Source organism: Strix aluco, chromosome 18 (genome assembly GCF_031877795.1).
Source record: "Strix aluco isolate bStrAlu1 chromosome 18, bStrAlu1.hap1, whole genome shotgun sequence".
NCBI classification, from domain to species: domain Eukaryota; kingdom Metazoa; phylum Chordata; class Aves; order Strigiformes; family Strigidae; genus Strix; species Strix aluco.
This window is the reverse complement of record NC_133948.1, coordinates 7,004,530-7,027,593: the sequence shown is the minus strand read 5'-3', so window position 1 is coordinate 7,027,593 and position 23,064 is coordinate 7,004,530. Positions and strand designations below refer to the sequence as shown.

The following is a 23,064-nucleotide window of genomic DNA, read 5'->3' as shown; positions in this document are numbered from 1 at the left end:
TGAAAACTGGTCCATCACAACATCTACATTTTTACTTGAAAATTTAACATGTCAGTCCTAACAGGGCTGAAACAGTAGGCTTTCTGCAATCAGAGCTGCAAAATACCCTCATCTGTGTTTAATTACAATATTCTTTGTTCAGCCTACATTTTTTTTGCACTTCCACATTTTATCATGTAGTGTTTCATTTTCCTGTTTGAGGCCTAACAAAAGTTTACAATTTCTACCTATATAAACAATATTGTTTAAAGAGGAATCTAGTTTGTTTCACAATTGTCATCATAATCTACCACTTGGAGTGGCCTCTAAAAATAATTTATAGCTTAAAACACTGAATGGTCAAGCAGCAGACACACCAACACTGCATTAAAAGTAGCACAGTGCTGTGAAAAAATTCTCACGTGTGTTCATAGGAAGAAAAACATTTTAAACTTCCGTATCTTTTCTGCTTAACCAAATTTGTATGCTGAATTCCACAGAAGCCTCTATTATCTCAAGTTGATGAATGCAAAAAACTAAATCAGCTGAAGTATAAGATGAAGTTCTCAATTATACATACCACACATCAATTAATTTGAGGCTGTCAAGAGAGGAAAGTTATCTTAAGAAACAATAGAAATTTTTTAATAATCATGAAGTTGAAAGTGATCTCTGCTTCTTATTTCACAAGAGATATGGAGAAGCAGGTTAAAGACTATATCTTCATCCACAAGAAGAAAAATTCTGTATGCTCAGTTTAGTAACTTCAATGTTTTGTCTATACTTTAGTGTACATATACAAGCATGAAAAAATTTTCACTTCCTTGCATGCTGAAGACACAACATGCTGCAAAACATTAGACACAAAACATTTCAAAGCCCTCTGGGCACACACTTTGCAGATGCTTTTCTTCTGCAAATGGTGAGCTGAAATAATGGTTGGTATGCCGTTTTGATTATAATAGGTTCAGAGAGACTTGATTCCTATTTCACATCCCACTCTACCAGTAAAGTAATTGCTAAATGTAAAGCATACTATTTGCTAAACCAGAGTTTTCTTTTATTTGTGCAGGTATGATATCTGTGCAGGTCAAGCAATACTTGTAGGAATAACATAATACTGCCACGTGACCTCTGCACAGAGGTCACACATATAGCTTGCACAAGCACAGCGTGAGAAAATGTCCCAACAAGAAGGAGATATGAAAGTCCAAAAAAAATCTGAACTCTCACAGCTAGGAGATAGTAGTGTATTAACGTTCACTGATTTGGTTGTACATTTAGTGTTCAAATATATGCAAGAATGGGGGAAGAACAACAAGTACTTCTATTATTTTTTTTTCTCCACAGTAGTATTTATCTATTAAAATAAAGGTCCAGAACTTAGAAAACGTTAAGTTCTACCCGGGGAAAATACAACACATCAGGCAATGTTTAAAGTCTCTTATGATGCCAGGACATATCCTTCTCCAGGACCGGGTATACTTACTTGGAACGTGGGCGTTTCCTACTATTTCCAGGGCTATTACTGATGCGATAAGCTGTCGGAACACTTCTTTCATCTCTCCGCCTTTCAGGTGTGTGAGCCCTTCTCCTAGGTGACCTTGATCGTGACCTGAGCAGGAAAACAAACATCCAAAAGTTTGCTTTTTGTTACTTATTTCATGACTTTTATTTCAGTGGAATTGTGCTGTCACCAAACACAAATATAACACCTTTCAAATGCCTATTTATACCAACATGGGGTGTTTAGTCTCCAAGACTTGTCAGTTGCATAAAAATTTCTTACCCATGCATGACATTTAGGATGTAGTTATCCATTGCTTTTCGCTCCCAACAGGGGGGAAAAAAAAGCAATTATTTTTTGGTATTGTGTGCTATTGTCAACTTCTGGATTAGTAGGCGGGAAAGGTTTACTTTGGTCCAGTCACCTTTTGTGGCAACAGTTTACTAACACTGGTATGCAGAAGTCCAATTTGGCTCAAAGCCTGGGATTGTCAGGCTTGACCTTGCCTTCTCAAATTAGTGGTAAGTTTTCAGAACTGCTGCATCACAGAGGTAAATACAAGTTGTTGTTTTCAGCGCATCTCCAGCACTGACAAGTCCAGGAAATTTTGTCCCTTGATGCTGCAGAATAATCCTAGCACAGCCAATATTTTCACCTGTGCGAGTGACCAACAACCCCTGATCGGTGTTGTTTGGCACTAGCACTTTGACTTATTTTTCCTAGAAAAGTGAGAAAGCGAAAGAGAAAGAGATCAAGAGGGAAAAAAGAGAGTATGCCCAGTTAAGATCAGAGATCAATTTAAGAGCTTAACTCTTTTTCTCTATAATTCAGAATTGAGTGGATGTGCAAGTAAAACCTGCGTATTTCTTGATAACAAAATAAATGGAATGAGGAAAGTCCTCAGAGATGGAGGGGAGGGGGAAAGATGAAGAAGAGGGCAATTCAGGAACCCAGCTTGGAAAAAGAAAGAAAAAACCAAACCCCAAATCCACCCAAAATTCCTGAGAGTAACAGTTAGTTTTGTCCTCACTAAAATATATAGTTCTAATAATTTTACTTTTATTTGCTTATTTATTTTAAAGCCTATCTTATTTATTTACTATAGGTATGTCATTCCATGTATATCAAATATTCATGTTCTTGAAAATACCTAATTTGCAGTGACTAAAAGACAAGCCATTTGTGAAATCACTGATCTTCTGCAGACTCACACCATATAATACATATACACACACACTCCTGAGCCATTTCTCTTACACCTACAACAAAAGAGATAACTGAAAATGAAAAAAAGTAATCACAATGGCAGTTAAGTGTTGCAAATTAACTGCTTTGTCACTTAGAAATCTGATCTTTACCAGGCCATTCAGAAGGATTAAAAAAGGAAAAAAAACAACAGATTATAAAGTTTGGGGTCAGTCAGACACCTTGACATTTTACCAGGATTTCCCTCAAAAGAGCTCCAGCAGTCAAATCTTTTCGTTGTCGAAGTTGCCTGATAATTTTCCCGCTCTGTTGCTGCTGCCACTGATGAGCTGCTCAGACTCGGCTCCATGCTCAGTGTCCCTGTGGATGCTGTGAGTCTGTGATACGGAGGCACACACTTCACATTCAGAATAAAATGTCCTAGTTTTGGTATTAACTAGAATCCTGCAAAGGCTCAGTCCCTTAACCAAAAGCTGAACCTTAGTGAAACATGCCTATATGGACCAGCCTAAAAAAAGTCCAAACAATCAGAAAGAAAAAGTCATTAGCTTCATTTTTATGAACTGATGTTTGTGGTTCTACAACATTCTTCCAATCACCAAATGTTAAGAACTTTGGCTACTAGCTTCAAATAATTAAAAACAGCTTAACAGTTTTACTGAAATACATCAATTACTACTTTCATTAGACTGTTATTTCAAAAGGCACTCTATTCCTTTAAAGTTGGTATCACTTGTGTTTAGTAGGGTCCCAAAAGTTTAAGGAGTTAAAAAGCTTGGCATGTCTCATTACAAAATAGGAATGAAAACTATGTGAATAGACACTGCCTCACCAATAATGAGAAAATAATTTTGGAAGGAGAAAAAAAAAAAAACACAAACCCAAACAACCTTTTTTTACAAAGAACAGCTACTTGCAATTCTCTTTAATTCCTAACATTGAGGCAAAAAGTCTCACACAAACACACAGGTGTACTCTAATCAAACTTACTGAAACGTAACCTGTTAATACAGTATGCCACTACTAATTGCTGTTTATAACTCATTAACTGGATAAGTGGCTTAGTACTACTCTGTTACTAGACAGTATAAAGAAAAACGATCAATATCAAAGAGAAATTCAGACTTTCCATCTCTACTCCAGTTCAAAATGAACATCCAAATTTCATCTAACCAAATCCCTAAATCATTCAGTATGCACCGAGTGGCTCTGCTTCCCTTCCCCTCCTCTCACATACACACAGAAACCACACTCACACACACAAACACATCATTAGCTTAGATCATGTACTACAAAGGTCTATTGGTGGAAAACCGAGATTCAGATGAACATGGTCATTATTTACATCTACTGCCAACCAGCTGTGAAACCCAGCTTCTCAGCTAGAACAGCACTCTGAAAACTCCAGAGACTGACAACCTACACTTCTTTAAAGAGCCCCACTGGCAGGTACATTTCACAGCAAACTTCTTAACGGTGCTTTGAAGTCAATTAGAAAATAAAGACACCGATGAAGCATTTGCTACAGATGACCGAAAGATACCAAAGGCTGTTTTCCAAGACAGATTTAACAAATATGCCCCATCTTTGACATTAAGTACTTATTTGTAATAACTAATTATCTTTTGGGGACTAACAGCTCCAAAGCAATTCATGCTGCAATACCTTACAGCACTTCTGGACAAGGTTTACTATTTCTATGACTTTTGTTTAAGTTTAATCTATCACGTTGGTCTAGAATTAACACTGTACAATACCAGGAGCTTTACGGGACTAATTTTGTTCCAGAAATTTTGTTCCAGAAAATAACATGCATTTATACAGAGAATTGCTGTTAGCACACTATAGGCACAATTAAGCCATTATATCTGGGTTCCTTAGGTAGCTACAACTTTTTAAACTTGTTTCTGTAAAATAGGTTTGGTTGTGCTACCCAGAAAAATGAATATTCAAAACATGCTTTGAATCAACTTCATCTTATTTGAACAGAATTTTTCAACTGTAATACTGCTGAAGACGCATTAGAAAATATAAAAAATTGCAACACTACAAAAATTGTATCTTAACACTAAGGACTATTTTACAATGGAGCAGAGCCTGTAGACCTCTAACAACGCAAAAATAAGTGATAAACAAGTGATATAAAACGGTATACAGAGAAGTATATTGCAGAGTTCATCTGTAGGATTTCTAAGCACAATATACATTTTGGAAAAAAAATAAAGATACTCAAATCAAAAAGGAAGAGCTTGAAAAGTATACTGAACAACACTTGAATAAAGAACAAAGAAAATTACTTCAAATTTCTGTGTTTAACTTCACTTCCCATGTCTTATTCCCTATTAACTTGTCACAGTAAGTTATATGGTAAAAGCGATTTTTAATCTTACTTTTTGAAACAACTTATACCTTAAATAGCAACTATTCAATGTGTTTTTAAACAGAAGCTCAACTAACGTCTATATGGAAACCTCACAAAACTTAAGGCTTTACGACTGCTCCCCAAATACCACTGCATGTGTTGAGTGGTCATTATTACAGTTTAGAGATTACAATTCACTATCAACTGAATGCAATACAGCCCAACGAAGAATTGTGAAATAAGCACAGCTCCTCTTTTGGCTGTCACAGTTAACTTAAATATAATAGTTTAAAGAACTTCAAATCCAAAATACTTATTTTCACTGTGCAGATAGGTCAAACCTAATAAGCTACTCTACGAAAGTCACGAAAGTTTATTAAGAAAAAGATCTTGTTTGTTATTCTAAATTACTTGATTAACAGGAACTGAAGCAGTAATTACTACAGAAACAGAAAATTCCAGCTCTTTTCAGTCCACACTTGAGGTAAAATAAAGCATCAATAATCACTTTATATTGAGATTTGTAGGTTAGAATACACATTTTGAACAGATTAAAATAAGGCAACAAAATCTCAAACGCATAATATTAGATTGAGACATTCAAATAAAGCAGTTACTCAAAATAGGGATGTTCCAGTATAATTTAGCATTGATGTCTACACAATAAAGACTATCTCTAAGCACCATCCACTTAATACAAGATGAACACATTAACCTCTACAAATAAATAGTTTACACTTTATCCCAGGAGGGTATGACTCTTTCTATCACTACTCATTCAGTAGTAAGCTGTAACATCCAATGTTTTTGGGAATCTAGGAAAAAAATACTGTTCTAAATGAAGCACTGGGAAAAACTGAAGAGCAAAGAGATGTGAAAGGTGCCATGTTTTGAATGAGACAATTCATGAAAAGAATTTTCTCTGAATCAACACTAGATATATAAATAAATCTTAAAAAGAGAAAGAAAAAGTACTCCTATTTTCTAACTAGGCAACAACATTTGCCTTTTTTTGACAATCACTAAGACAAGGCATTGTTTTTACCTAAACATTTGAGAGACAAAACATATCAGTATCTGACTGGGTTATGAATCAGCCTCCCACTCTTCATTACTCTACAAATTTTCCAGTTTCAGGAGCAAGAGCTTTAATTTTGGAAATACAGTGAGTATGTTAAGGCATAGCAAACACCTTCAATAAAGCAAACCTTCAATCAACACTATTTCTTGTATAACGTGAGACCACGTGGACCCTAATTAGAAAGGCAGGGCTAGAAAAGACTTCAAGAAATAAGAATATTCAGTGTTCTCCAAACTATAATTCTTGATACAGAAACTTCCCAAAATGGAGTGTTCATAAGCTGTATTAACTACCTTTACCACTGAGACACTATGAAAAGCTTTCTAGTCTGTTATCATTTTAAACCCATTACTTATTGTCCACACCCCAAGGACTGAAGAAGAATGTTCTATTCCCTCTTTTTTGGTGTACATGAAGACTCATTTCATCTTCCTTCAGTCTTCTGAAATAGTCATTCCAACTATCTCCTTTTTTTAAATTCTGAAAATTTTTGATGATTCCCTCTAGACTTCCTCCAGCTGGTCTAATTTCTTCTAAAGGATGCACAAAACTGGACACAGTACTCTAGCTGAGGCCAAACAGAACATCTTCCAGACAAGGAGACACTTGATGCATCCTGCATAAGACTTGCTTATCTTTACTGACTATGTTAAAAGTAAACTAATACATTCACTATATTAAGTATCAGCTGCAGGAGAAAGGTATGCATTACAGTTGAATTACAAGAGGTCCTTGGGCAGAAGTTTAGATTTAGCCATATTTTTGTGAAGTGGTAAAGATAGGAAGGTACATTCAGATTTCCAACAGGTCTCCCACGTGATATAATTGCCACTAAAAGCATTTCATATGGCCTGCGAAAAGCTCAAAGGGAATGGGCACCCACTCAGCACTGATGATACTGCCTTAAGTTCTCAGAAACTTTCTGAATGGGAAGCCCTGTACTGTTCAGCTCTAACTTCTGTCAAGTATTATAATGTGCAAAATGTTTTCAGTGCAAGACATGGTGCAGTTGTTCTGAAACAATTTTAAAATTCAGCCAGCCAGCATCAATCTTACTGGACTTTTCAGGTTGTAGAATTCAACAGCTGATCTAGGAAATCCAACCAGATTTAATCAGGTGTTGATTCATGATGTTAAAGCTTTTATGTGTCTGTTATTTGATTTGTGCCAGGAGGCACACTCCAGATGGCACACAAAGATTAGCTCCAGTAGATTAACTGTTCTTGGTGATTTTTGTGTAATTTCTCCATCACCTGAACTATGGCCACCAAAAAAACCCAACAACCAAAATATGAGACTATCCACTATGTATGTGGTAGACTGTTGCTTTTCTTTTCACCAGCAGAACCAAATGCAGACCAACTGGTGGAAGTATTCAAGCCTCTATAAAGGATCAGTTATCCTTCTGAAGTCACTGAAGACATATCAAACTGAACTTGCAAGTTCCCATTAATCTGGTTACTGCCCGATGCAAACTCATGCAACATGCAGGATTATCTTTATTCTATATTGAGTAGCATACCCAAGTACTGGCAAGGATCTTCTCAGATGATTCTTTGTCCTTTTCAAGGTACCACAGAAGATGATTTAATTTTTTTTAGCATTACTACAATGTTTCTCTTTGGTTTTACCACATACCAATAAAATAATGCATAAATATGTGGAACCCAGTTTGGATGAAGTGACATGAGAGGTTCAAGTTAAGATATGGCTTGACAGGGAGTTGAAAAGATGAATGATTCACCTGAGGAGACTTTTCTCCAAGATATTTTTAATTCTGAGAAGACTTGTATTCACTTCTTAAACAAGGAAAGCTTCATTCAGCATCATTCCCTTTATGCGCTGGTAAGCACAGACAAGGAATGGCACACCGTATTTTGGAATGGGCCTCATAACACAGAGCATCATGACTGCCTGTTGTCAAATAAGCAGCATGTCAGACTGATCATTTCAGCCCAAGTTACGTTAATTTAACTCCTTGCATCTTTGAATAGCAAAGATGTCTTCAGCAAAGTATCATATTTAACCTTAAAAATCTAGTATAAAATAAAAAGCTGTAATGTGTTAACACTTATATTAGTGTAGTTAGACATTTTGTTAAACAAACAAAAAAATGGACAAGGAAAATATATGATAAGAAGTTTTGTCACACCACCATAAAGGCCTAGAAGCTGCTTTTCAGGAAGAAGCATATGTCATAGGCACGGCCACAAAGGTAAAGAAATGTATGATTTTGCATGCATCACATACATATATAGCTGTGGTACTACTTATACACACACTTCATTTGAACTACAAGTCGCTTAAACACTGTTCTGAAGCATGATCCACAGAATGCAACTTGAAGACGCCCTTCCTGCTGACCACAATAACTGCTATATGGCAGCGCATTCAGATATGACAAATTTTACAGACCATAAACTTTAAAAGTGCCTAGACCCAAATGCCTTAGATGTAATTAACAGTATTAACACTATATATATCATCTTATAGCTGGATAATTAATATAGTGAATTTAATCTCATTAATGATTAGCATTAACTGCACTGGGCTACATTCTTCTATGGTCTCCCTTCCTCATCAACTCTGTTTTCATCCTTCCTGGATTCATGTTATATCTCTCCTGACACCATATTTTTTCACATACTACCCAACTGCTTTCTCCCCTGGGCTTTGTTGTTCAACCACCAGGTTCTCTACCTCTATTTTTTATCTTAATATTGTCTGGTTACTTTGCTCCATCAACAGCCACAGACTTATTAGCAAGTTTGCTTCCTGCTATAATCACATTCCTACGTATTATCACCAGGTATTTTACAGACTGGAGTGAAAAAGCACTTACTGTTACAAATTTTGCACTACTGTGTAATTAGAAATTAACGATTCATTATTTCATTCAAACTATTTTCGAAAGACCTTCCACATTTGATGACATTTATTTACTATTCTCAAGGTTACTATAGCCTTTGTAATGGATACGAAGACGCTTACGTAATGGAAGAAGTGCAGAAATGTTTTAAATGTTAGCCCACACAGAACTCTAAAGATTATGTTTGGTTTCCAAACCCACCTTGAATGTCTGACAGTTCTATAGGCAGTGGGAAGTGAGTGCTTTGCTTTTGAATGTGATCTAGATCTGGACTTAGATGATGAATGATACTTGAATGGTGATCGAGATCTTGTCCGAGATCTTTTCTTGTGTTTTTTTCTTTTCTTTTCTTTTTCTTCATCCCTAGGGAGATCTCTGCTTTTGCTTGAAGGCCTTTCTGCTTGTTTAACTTCTAAGGTGGGTAAAGTTCTGACTGCAGTCACAGGACATGGTATACTATTGACACTCTGAAATCAAAGGTAAACAAAAGAACAGTGTTAAGTTTTCAAAGTTGCATGCAAATTTTTAATTTGAGAAAGTCTTGTAAGTGTGGTCAACATGTAAACATCTCTAGTTCTTTATACTAAACAGAGGGCTACATCTACTCTTGTGCGTCCATGTGCATGTACATACATGCACACTCTGGCAAAGAAACTTAAGATATCCTGCTCTGTAGTCTTGCCAATATACAATATAGTTTTTTTTGCAGAAATGCTGGATAATGAGTACAACAGCAAGGCAAATAATAAGTAACAATCACCTTACCTTTTTTGACTCATGAAAGTGTCTGAGAAATACATCCATCTTAAGAAAGTAGTTGTTAAATCAATAACAATCTAACCTCCCACGAAACCTCACAGTGCTGAATATTATGTAAAGTGTGTGTAAGTAAGGCTGACATCTTCAAAAACATGCATCTAGTAGTATTTAATGGAGGCATATACAGTTCCCCAAAGATACACATTCAAGTTGGGATATGCATGCTAAGACTGTCAGCCTAACTAGGACATAGTCCTGAAGTTTTCATCTTTAGTTTTTAGAAGAAATGTGTCCTAAAAAATCGGTATTATCAGATATATTTCCATCTATTTATTTCTTTTATTTAAAAAAGGATGAACCTGAAAATACAATCAGGAACTACTGACATTCAAAGTTAAGTTTTAGTGTCACTTTCATCCCTGAACTGCATTGTTTAGATTACAACATCAAGGAAAACAGTAAAATGAATTAGTGCCAATACAAATTATTTCTGTACTTTGCAAAATAAATGTTTTGCATGTAATGGGTTGGGAAGATCACAAAAATTATTAATCTCTAAGATAGAACAGGTCCATGCACAATTCATGTTCAGTGAGTAATTCTGACTGCAGTCAGTTAAGCAAAACATACCATACTCCAAGAAATTTTCAAATTATCTCTTATACCTGAGAGAATTCTGCTCAATACCTTATTTAGAATAATTCAAGTTGGGCACTATAGATACGCTCCTCATTTCAAAGCCTGTCATTCCCCCAGATGCCATTCCAAGGCAACTGGAGAAATCTGTTTCCCTCTGTCATAATTTCTGCTCCACCTGGTCTGACACTTCCACTGTTTGATAGAAGAATGCTTATCGTGGTTGGAATAAAAAGTAATACATTAAAACCTGAAATATTCAAGTTTGAAACAGCTGATCTTTCCCTTTCTTTTTACCCTTCTCCTACTGTGAACATGTCAAGGCAATAATTGACCAGATTTGAATAATTGTAAATCCAGCTTTGCTTCAAGTTAGAGAGCCACGACACTTTTCTGAGCTTTAACTGGTAACTGCTATCACAATATTTACAAAAACAGCAATAAAGCAGCACTAAAGTAGTTTGCTTCAAGGATTATAAACATTTTATGGCATGATCATTTGAGTGACTGGTTTACCAGAGGCCCATTTGCAATTTCACTAACTTCACAATCCACGTGTAATTGCAGGCACCTCATCTCCAAACTTCAGAGTTTCTTAAGAGACCGCCACAGCTGACTTTTGTTCCTTGACAATGTTATTCATTTCTTTATACAGTATCTCAGTCTTCGCTTTGAACACTACTGAATATGTAATAGACTGGTTTGCCTTGAAGTAGGCACCTCTAATAGCTTGAAACGAAATAGCTGTAGGCAAAGTAGAATTAAGAGGAAAACAAGAGAGGGAAGAAAAAACCAACGCTTTTCTGAACCCAAGTTCACTTGGCTGCATAAAACATCATACCACTGCCAAAAAAGAAATTAATAAATGAATGACACATTTATTTTTAGCTGACACATCCAAGATTGGTCAGAAGAACCCCACAATGCTAAGCACCCCTGTATATCCACCAAAAGCATCAGATGCTGAAACCATGGGCTCTCCTTGACTTTCAGAACACCTACACTAGAGTGACAGCACTGTCCAGGTATCTCTGAGAAAAGTACAGCTGCAAGCTGGCTGGCTGGAGATTCAGACACCACTGCTTCAGGTTACTAATGAATCATATTTGGAAAGCCATGCACAAGTAACTTTACCTACCCTCAGGTGAATATGTAGGTTCTGGAGTGCAAGACAAGAGCTAACAGACAGGGAGAAGTCACCTACCCCTCCAAACCTACACAACACAGCACTGCAACCAGGCGCTCACGGGACAGTTGTCAGGTCGCAACAGCATGATCAACTGTGAACAAATCTGCTGATTCCCTCTGTGGCAACTCTGGTTGCCACTCAAGAAAAAAAAACACCAGAAAAATGACCTGATTCACCATCAGAGTAGAACATAGAGCTCAGTGAAAGAACATCAGCAAGTTGCCAGGCCACAAAGAAAAATTCTAGGTGTATAAATAATGCTGCTGAATAAAAATATTTGGAAAAAAATAAACTTAGTGTCCAGCAAATAGAAGAAGCTGTCAGTACTTTGTGTTTTCATCAGCGAAAGCTCATCTAGGTAAATTAAGGTAATGGGAACTAAAATTGGAGGCATGAATGCAGGGGGAAAAAAAAAATAAATAAAAATCTCAAAGCAAGCACAGATACTAGGAGATTATTAAGCATTTCCAAAAGGCAGAAACACTGTTTTACTGACCAGACTGCAAATCTGCAGGCCAGTAGAGCACAGATTTGTAAAGCTTGGCAACAAACTGGCTACCTGATGCGTTTTATTATGCATCCTGAGGGCTGAGAGATTTGAATTTTTTGAGAGCTCTTCTAAGAAGTTACACTGCAAATATTCAGATAGCATTCACTGAATCTCACTTCTTTGTCCATTTTGGGTAACATCACATTTTTTTAGCCCTTATTAAACACTATCGTTTCAGACAATTTCACTGGCAGAGTTGTTCTTCAGCATTTTATTTGCATGACTGAAGCAAATCCAACTAAAATAACGCTTTTTACAGTAAACACTTGCTATAAAAAATGTTTCAGAGATACCTTTTGGGAAAACAAAGATGATTCAACAACTCTTGTTTAGCAGGAATGGGTTAGGAAAGAGGTCTGTACCAGGAAGAATTTATAGCTATATGAGAACAGAAATGAGCACTTCAGTTCATTACAAGACATTTGCATATTTGCAGTATTCATAAGACCAGAATACACATTAGTTATTCTGGGGTTACACTACTTAATCAACACACAAAGCCAACATTAGCAGTGAACCGAAAGGTGCTTATTGCAACAGAACAAAACACTAGCATTGCTCCTGCTATAAACAAAATCAACTGGTAAAGAACATTATCAATAACGTTACTAACACTTTTACAACTGGCTAATATTTTTTCCTGTTCTAAACAGCTGAATTTTGCACTAATTTGAATCCTGTGTTACATCAAAATTGGAAAGAGTGAAGAATGTCAGAACTGTGCAGAGTTAAGCAACAATTCTTTTACTTCATTCTTTTCTACCACCATGCCTTTTTTTTACCACAGGTTTCCCAAAGCTCATGGTGAAGTATTCCCTGACTAAGAATTAATAAGCAACTGTCTACCAGCAATGGAAGTGTATGATTGCTCTGTGCATCGAAGAGAGCAGCTACTGCTTTTAGAAGTTTGCCAGTCCTAGCCTCAATACATTGACCCAAAATGATTAAATAGAAGTGATAAAAACATTTCCTATAGAACAAATTAAATACTCAATACTCAAAGACTCAACAGTTTCATCAGGGTTTAGCTGCTGCACTGAAATACAGCTATTAACAGTACACTGACCATGGTAAGTTCTTCAAAAACAGACAGAAATTTGCATTCTCAGTTTTGAAGGGCCAACTGTAAAGAAATTAGTGGCTGTGAATCTCTTCGCCGTATGGATCAATATGCCTTTGTATCTTAAGTACTGTGAAGACTAAAGATCAAGGCATAGAACATTCTTAGCTCCCTCACCTGTCTTAATTAAGTTAGCAGCTCCTGATATTTACCTTTTTTCACCTATCAAATATTAATTAAAGTATTTACAGTATGAAGAATTGCAACTCTCATGTAGTTTTCAATAGCAGGGTTCTGACAATAAAAGTTCCAAATGCCAGCAAGCTATCTACCCCCCAAATTCCATATTAGTATATAACATTTTGTTTTATGTTTTAATTTATCCTTTTGAAAAGGCAACATTCCCTTCCATGCTAAACAGAAGATACAGATATCTATATTCTGAAAAAAAAAATAAAGAAAGAAATGAATGTCCCTGAAAGAATTTTTTCTTTAAACACTTATTGGATGGATTTAATTAGACAATTACATTTTGCTCACAAATTAACAGTAAGAAAATATGCTAGGATAAAATTATATGTTATTATTCCAAAGAGGTATGTACTAATATCTACAGTCCAAAAGAAGTAGGATCAACTACGGCAGTAAGTGTGAAAGATAGACACTATCCACAGTTGTTGATAACCCTGTTATGCTTGGCAAAACTTGAATAGCATCTTATTTTTAAACATGGCACACTTCTATTTCACTTGTAAACAGACTACTTTCCATGGAAAAAAAACAAAAATAAAATTGTTACATACAGGACAAAAGGACAAGCCATCTAAAGAAACAAACGATGAAACAGGGCTTCAAAACAGGGAAGATGAAAGAGTCAGAAAAAGTTAAGTTTTGCTTTGTACTATAGAATCTTTATATTCAGAGGCACAATGGCAGATGACATTTGAGACAAAGCCATTAAAATAGAGTTACTTTCAAATCATGTGATTGTCTGGTTTTGCAGCATTATGACTGTAGATTTCTCTCCTTGTTTAAATCTAAGGTTTATAGAGGTAACAGTTTGGGTATAACCAACTGTCTTTTACATGCATATCAAAGTACTACCACTCCTAAAGCATTTCAGACATAGGATAAAATATGAGAGATTAGCAGGATGTTCTGTATTAGAAACCCACCAGGCACACTATTGGTTAAATCATGACCTGCAGACAAAAATCAATGAACAATGCTGCTCAGATGGACAGGGTTAGGGAAAACATTTGCAAACAACATTTTAACCCCTGAAAAAGGTGACAAAAATGTTACAGGCCTAATATACCAAGTGTACCGTACCAAGGCCCTACTAGCAAGGGTGAACTTGTATTCAGAATTCAACTTGTGCCAATGGCCAGCACATTTGCTTTATTAAGCTGGAAGAAAAAAAAAAAAAAAGGAAAACAAAACAAACATACCATCTTAATGTGAGTTCTTCCAATGCCTAATCTACTTAATTCAGGTTTTGGTAAATATATATAGGAATGCATACAACTAGCCTTTATTCTACTTATATATAAACATATAAAAATATAAATGTCATCTTAATTTTTAAAATTTAAATTAATTTTAATAATTTGGAAGAAGGTTTGCATTTCAGATTATGGAAGACCTTACTTTGCTTAAAAATAAAAAGAGCACTTCAATGTAGCACGCCAGATAACCTGGCATACTCCAGCTCTGCACATCTAGAAGAACTGCAGTTGTTAAAACTACAGGTTGCCTGCTGGTGTAGGTCAAAGAACCTGCCTACGTTCATGGCAGAATGATGGCAACTTCCCTTCACTGGCACTACCTGACAGATGTGCCCGTTGGACTGATTTTCTTGTTACAAAGTGTCTAGAAATTATACATGTAAACACAAGAAGTGGGATGCCACCCAGCTACTGTTTACCCATAGCCTAAAAATGGGCAAAGACTTCACTAGCTACAACATTATTGAAAGCAGATCAGTTGGAAACTGAGCTAAGTTACATGTTTTCCAAGTACCAGTTGGAGGAAATATTATCCATAACTGTACTGTTGTAATGCATGCAAGAACGGTGAGAAGCCGTTTGTGAAAAGCTGTGTTGCTTCATTGCTCAAGCTCATTTTTTCAGCCTTTTGTTCCTCTTGCTTGATTTCACTTTAAGGAAAAACAGGAAACCATATGAAAGAAATAATTCAGCTATGGAAAAAGTAGATCGGACTATTTTTAAGATTCAGCTGAAGCAAAAAAAGCTTAAAAGTGCTATGTTCTGTGGTATTGACTGTCCTATACATGCAGTTAGTAGAATCAATTTTGTTCAAAAATATATTCTCAGTACCAGCATTTCTTTCAAGAAATACTAGGTACCAGGAAAACCTGACAGAGGTCAAAAAAGCTTTGCTCATTTAATGCATTTCTATACAGTGTGATAAGCAGGTTTTCAGCACAAATGTACACCGTGTATACAAATAAATAGCATTACTAGTTTTTATATAGTTATTAGGCAGGGGCAATCTCATGAGAATTATGCATTTCCCATGGACATTCTCAACTCCACTTCATGCTTTATTATACATCTCAGTCACTACTCCGTTATTTTGAGACACATTTTTAGCTACAAAAATCATTCCACTACATTAACTCTATGACCACTGCATATCAACCTTTGTTTCCTGGATTCCTCACTGGATCCGCCTTCCCCCAAAATAGGAGATGAAATATATTAAGTGATATTTTTGGTGTACTTAATTTTTTTCCTTTGATTTCTGAAATTTCCCCAATTAGTTCCACTGTCCAAACTACAAAACTAATTTTACAGATTTCTTGACATTTTTTATACCCTTTTTTTTTAAGTTACAGCCACTGTAGTTAGTTCTTGCTACTTTTGCAATCAGTGTTTTTAAATGCATCTTTCAGTTTCTGAAACATGACTGAAAAAGCTTAAAAAACCCAGGTACTACGTATTTATTTATAAACTAATTTAGACATCATGATGCAGCTTACTGGATTCTCAGTGTATATACAACAAAGGTTAACAAATTCGCAATATGATTTCGCTTATCTTTCTCCAGTAAAAGTTCTTGAATCAAATGGGATGTTATGAACAGGCAAACCAGGCAAATAGAGCAAAAGGCAGATTAAGCATTGGAACGAACATAGATGGAAGCTTTTTCAAATATGCCAAATGGAAAGACAACAGCTTGAAAAACATTCATGCTTCAAACATTTATATGCAAAATTCTATACGCATCTATCTATATAAATATATGTAAGTGTGTCAATAAGCAAATTACACTTAGGTGGAATATTACTTCCAAAGACATTATGGCATTTTAGACTGTTCATTAACACAGTACTAGCATTCCCAACACAAGAGTCAATTTTATTTCAAAAAGCAAGGTCACGTCAGCAACATTTAAATATATATTTGAAATTCTAAATACACCCTATTATAAAGAAAGCACCTCCAAACCATTTCTAGTGGTAAGAAGCAGGGAAACTGGTTACTTTACAATTCTTAAATACAGTGGATTTTTTACGTGAGAAGAAGACATGCCTTCTCTGAAACTGTACTTATGTGGGAGAAGGAAAAATGTTTTTAGCAAATCAGTTTACTGAGAAGTGGGTTTTTCTTGAAAAGTTCACTTGCAATATAATTCCAAAACCAGGAAACTGAGGTTTCACTTCCCAACAATATCTGTATTTGTGACGTGCATGAAAGGTCTGACCACAGCATATACAGACAAACAAAAGAATTTCAATCTGGCTTGTGAAGAATCCTGCAACAATACACCAAAATGCATAAATTTCCAGCCCTATTTAGGTTAAGTTTCAAGAAACTACATAGTCTACACCAAATCCTATTCCTGATTTCTCCCCACAGCTCTTTAGAGCTATTGCAGTGAAGACATAAGTCTAAGGTGACTGTTGAAAATGGATTTTGATAATTTTTCTTCCATTATGAAAAGAGATTTTTGGGCTTGTTGGAGGCATCCGTACAGGTGCTGGAAACACAGACTCCCCCATCTTTTAGCGAGCACGCATCAGATCATACTGGATTGGGATGCACTTACGATAAAATGCTTAGGTTGAATAAAAATGAGTAACGCTCCTGAAAGTAAAATTATCACTTCTTAAGTTAGGACAAGCACTATAGTGGCAATAAAACCAAGTAGGAAAATAGCCTATTATCCTCTTTGGATGAAGTTAAGCAATTAGGAACTTAAATGGAAAATATACAATGTAAATGGGAAACTGACTCTTCGATAAAAAACCTGCAGACAGAGAGAAAACCTGCCAAAACCTGCAGATTGAGAGAAAAGCTTCAGGACAGCACTACGATGCATGAACAAATGAATACCTGAAGGATTTTCCTGTAAAATAGATTCAACTCCCTCATGTAGGCTTTTAAAATTGTAGTTACTTTATTGAGATCAGAAATGGTTTATGTAAAACACCTTATTTCTTTGGTATTTTAAACAGCATTTTCTGTTTATTAGTAGGAAAAAAAGCAAATGTGTGGCTTTGATCAACACAGGTTTTTAGAGTTTCGTTTTAAATTTCATTAATGAAGTTTCATTACTAAAGTCTTTTGGCCGAAGATTCCTCTTTAACTTTGCTTACTCAAATTTTCTTATACAACCGATTTCTAGAGGCTCTACCCAAATGATGTTTTTATCATAACTACTCATCATCAGACTGACTAGTTATAGTTCTGTTCACTGCAGAAGATAATGCCAACTAACTGATTAGCAATTAATTCTGCATGATAAATCCTCTTTGTGATAAATTCTAGTAATCCAATGTACGGCCATGAGAAATTAGCTTTTAATTTCCTTTGGAAACAACAGTCCAAACAGCCAAATGGCAAGAGACCTTACTAGCAATTTTATTGTGTTCTTAAAACCTAGTAAGTCATCAGTACCCAGGTTACTCTTAGATTTGGCCTAAGAGTGCAATATCATGATGACCTACTCAAACCAGAGCTTCTGAAAGCCCTCAAACTGACATTACCCTAGTATTACCTATTGTGGTTGACTGTCCAAACCACGAAAATGGGTATAAATGGACAAGAGAATTACAAGGCAGAAGGAAGATGGAAAGCAGTCTGCCTCTGCCACATGACTATTTTCTAGTAGTTTTCTAGAAAGAAGCAGAGGGTTCAAATTTCTAACACAACTATCAAGAATCTTTCTTTGAAAGAAAGTACAGGAGTAATAACACTACAATTTTATTTGCTACAGAAAGATACTTGCTTCTACTCTCCAAAATAAGAGATTCTGCCATGGTCATTTCATGATCAAATAGGCACAGGCAGTGTGCCTACTTCCAGTTCTCTGGAAGACAGCTAGCAGAATAATTAGCCCCTCAATTATTTCACAGTGAGTTTTTTCAATTATTTCACCATTAGTTTTTTGTTTTGACTCTTCATTGACTATGCTCAGTGAATAGCATGCATACATATATTTGTTTGAATTTTGTGCCACTATCTGCAAATTTACCTTATTTTAAAAATCACATCCTCATAATAAAACAAAATCTTTTATAACTGCCATACTAAACTTGGGCCTAAAAATCAAACAACAAAACCCAGCAGAACAGGTGCAAAGTAAACCTTAAAGTAAGCTCAGTTGCCTGTGAATCATTTCTGAATTTGAAGATGTTTACTCACTTCAGAATACACATTAAATATCACAATAGATACCCAAACACTCTTGAAAGGTAAGCATTCTAATTCATGGACCACTAGTACAGAGTTAAACTTGCAGGCTCATTTTCCTTTCTGTAACTGGCTAACTGACCTTTGAATTATGCATCATATTTCTCTACCAGTTCTTTAATGACAGATGAGACTCATACGTAACATAAATGAAAAATATTATCAGTGTTTAAAATTCAAATTTCTCCCCATTTAGAAAAGCTTCTATCTCTTCAGGCAACTTCACAACATACCATCGGATTCACACTCTATAGGTAAGTTTTCTGCTAGCTTTATGGTAAAGAGAAATTAATTTCCGGCTTACCTCATTACTGAAGGAATTCTCTTCAATTTTCTCTGTTTCTGCCTCTGCCAGAGGGTTTTTCAGTGTCTGTAAGAACAGTGCAGCTTTCCTTTTGCGCTCTGCTTGTAGCTGCTTTTCTTTCGATTCTTTGGAGGCCTGTGCAAGCTTCTCTCTTGCTGCAGCTGCTAATCTGTCCTCTAGTTTCTGCTTTGCTAAGAAAGACAATTAAGCATAGAGTGAGTCACGCTTGGGGAACTTATGTTTCCTTGAAACAAACACACACACACCAACACAAACAACCAAAGAGCCTACCCAACCATTCTCAAACCTCTCTAATAAGTCCATTCAAAGACATAATAAGGACATACCAGCTTGAAATTATGAAATTCCAAGCATCTTAATTCATAGAAATACCATTTGCTTGATGAAAAGCAGTACAGGTGAAGTAAAAATTTTTAAGCTTAAAGAAAATTACATAAAAATCCAATCCTGAAAATCCAGGTCACTTGTCCTTTTCTATTTACAAAAGCTATCTAAAAAAGTAGTACTGTAAATTCAGAAGTTTTTTCTTGTTAAAGTGATGCAAACTCCGTTTTGATCTTTTCACAGATTCGATCTTTACCTTACGTTTTCCAGCCCTATTTACTTACATCTTAAAATGTTTACACAAAAGGCTGCTTCAGAATTTTCAGAAACTGTTTTACCATTGTAACACTCAACGGTTACCGTTATGTGACTACAGAAAGAGAATAAACCAGTTTATGCATCTAATGGATATTTTGTCTAACCTTTTTCATCTTACACTTCCACTTTTGTGTTCTGTGCATGTACAAGAGAACTGGTTTTTTTTGGTCGATTTCACAGTTTTTCCAACACTTAACTTTTTCCAAACATGTTTTACGCTTAATTTTTATTATCATACAAAGTATTTCATATTTGCTTTAGATATGTATCACCATAGCATACCCTGTGCTACTGAAGTTTACAAAGGAACTGATACTTAAGAGCAAAAAAAAGCATTTTGAAAACGAAAAATTGAATTCCTGTGGCATACTCATAGTTGTAAGAGAAATATTAAGTTTTTAAGCTGGTAAACACTGACAGCATCTCCACTTTATTAAACATTTTCTGCTGTAAAACAGCCTTGGGGAGGAATGGGGGAAATTTGATCCCTTTAAAAGATCATTTCATTCCAATTCACACGGCATACACTTCTGCCCTTACGTACATAAACACAGTAACAGGAAAAACCCATACAAAGACTTAATGGCATTGCATTGTAAGAGTAACAAAACATCAACAAGGTGATATTAGTCTATATGGGAGTGCTTTATAACTGAAAAATAGCTTGAAGCGTTTCATTGTTCTCTGAAGAAAATGAGGAACGGACATGCCTTTTTCTGGGCTCTGTTAATGCAATCTGGAAACTACAGGTTTAGTATTTTACCTGGAGATTGTAATGGAAAAACAAAATAAAATTCAGAAAGATCATGCATTAGGGCAAAGTACTCAGCTCCAGCGTGATAAAATTTGATTTTAGCTGGGCAACCAATGAAGATTTCATTCTTAATAAGAAGCAGGAAACTGTGAGAAAAGAACTCTGATTCTTGTTAACATGACATAGTAAAGATTGAAAATACCTAAAATGCCATACTTATAGTTTGCCTGAAGGACTCAATCTTTCTTTTTGTTTTCAGTGTAACATGGGATACCTTGTTTAGCTTCCAACTCCTCCTGTGTAAGTTGAGGTTTTTTCTCTTCAGCAGCAGTACAAGGAGTGGCAACAGCTGGAGAATGGTTTGAAGCACTATTAGCATTCTCTTGGCCTTCCTTGCCCTCTTCTTCCTCCTCATCACTGTCATCATCTAATTTCACACGGTTTTTCTCCAAAGGAAGAAGGTCATTTTCTTTGGCCTTGATTGCAAAGCTTATTGGAGCAAACGATGCTGTGAATGAACGGTAAGATTTTACATATCATTAGACTACAGTAGAAAGCAAGTTGAATTTCTTGACTTTATCCATTACTCACGCAGACTACACCACAAAAAAAAGAAACTTGTATCATCCTTATGTTATGCTAATTATTTTGGGGAAAATGACAACACAATCCTTTTTTTTTTTAAACAAATGTTGGAAACTTCATTTGCCTTGTAAAGATGTTTCTCAAAGTCTTTTTCTAACACTTTAGTAGCAGCAGGGAAAAAAGAAAGATACTTTAAACTATCTCAGGAATTAAGTTTCCTGAGACGAGATAAATATCTCAAATTCTGTCCCAAATAGATTTTATTTTCGGTACTATTTCTTTTCCCAAATGAACAATCTACTCTTCCAGGCTTAAGATGAAAACGCCCTGTGCTCAGGCTCCTATCTGACACACTACAGTACGATACGGTCCCTTATGCTTCCTTCACACTAAATTGATGGTTTGCACAACAATAGCATTTGGCAGGCTCACAGAACAGTACTTAAAGACTTATTTCCATCTATATGAAAATTAATTACTTTGGGGAGTTAACAACATTTCATTACAGGAGATATAAATGCAAAAGCTAAGTACTTTTCCCCAAATGTCTTAGCTAGTCTTGCTGTAGCAAGATTGGTGGTCAACTATTCCTTTCAAGCAGCCCCTGCTACTCCAACACAAGAGGACAGCACAACACACTCATGCCAGCACACTCAAAGGAAAAAGAATGCCTGTAAAAAAACATAGAATACCACAATAAAAAGGAAATTGTGGATCATTTCAAGCTAGGTTGTATTAATGGATCTTCAAAAAATATTAAGAATAGCTAATATATAAGTCTGAACTAATCCTTTTCCCTCACAGAATTTTCCTTGGAACATTTTTTGAGAACCATTTTCTGAAAAAAAAAAAATACAGAATTTATCTCTAAACCATTTGTCCAAAATGCAGCTTCTAAGAGTAAAGACTGAAATTTCTCACACATTTCAGCAAAGCAACCTACTACGATACGGTCTGCTGCAATATTTATCTTTCTCAGGATGCCTTTTGCATATATATTCTATCGAATTTCAATCAGGGAAATTTAAATACAATAATTAAATTACATACCAAGGTTCATAAAATATAAACTTTGCATCTTGTAATTCCGGGTTAAGGAAACAGGCTCAGAAATAAAGAACTTAAGAATTCCAAGATAAGAGATATTATAATAGTGATTTTCCAACTTTTTCGTCTGACAGAACAAATCCTAAAATGGGATTTTACTCGCTCAGAGGCAGAAGAAAAATCTAGTGGTGGATGTTACGTCTGTCTTGCAACCAAGCAGTGTATTTAGATTACAAGAAAGTGGGATTTGTATCATATTAGAGGAAATGAAAATAAGTTTATAGGAACAGGATTGTCATGAAATGACTCACTGGTTACACTCCATCATCTAAATTTGAGCAGATTATTATTACTAAAGCATGGGGTCCAGTTTGCCATTTATTAATAATACAACAACAAGCAACAGTATCATTTTCTGTTGTATATTACATTCTCTTAATAGTGCATCTTTGAAGGCAGGGAAGATTGCTTCTTCCCTGCGGAAGCTACTCAATCTGCCCAGAGAAGAAACTGCAGAGCATGGACAGCCTGGAAACTATGCCAAAGAGTCTGGAGCTTGCAGCCCGTGGATAGGGAAATAAATTGTAGGGACGAGCAGAAAGAGAGAAGAATTTCCAGGGACCACAAGGAGTAGATAAACTTATCAGCAATTAAGAAAGCCACTGAAGTGGCAGGAAGGCAGTACCCATCCATAGGACCACAGGTAAGAGGGTTTTTCCTGGTGGGTTGGGTTTTTGTTTTTTTTTTTTTGTTTGTTTGTTTGTTTGTTTTTTTTTTTTTAATCAGTGGCTTT

At 35.7% G+C, this 23,064-nt stretch overlaps 1 protein-coding gene across 8 annotated transcripts in view; it reads right to left on the bottom strand.

Annotated features, from left to right (window-relative positions):
- The window catches only part of SFSWAP (splicing factor SWAP), a 49,113-nt gene that overhangs the window by 5,711 nt on the left and 20,338 nt on the right, over positions 1-23,064 (bottom strand). For 5 of the 8 annotated variants that reach the window (XM_074844648.1, XM_074844651.1, XM_074844653.1 and 2 more), the window contains 5 exons: positions 20,914-21,147; positions 19,223-19,413; positions 9,206-9,471; positions 2,914-3,069; positions 1,469-1,594 (listed from right to left, as the gene is read on the bottom strand). In XM_074844648.1, coding sequence (XP_074700749.1) covers positions 1,469-1,594; positions 2,914-3,069; positions 9,206-9,471; positions 19,223-19,413; positions 20,914-21,147 — 973 coding nt within the window. The other 3 variants (XM_074844649.1, XM_074844650.1, XM_074844656.1) reach the window with 3 other exon arrangements.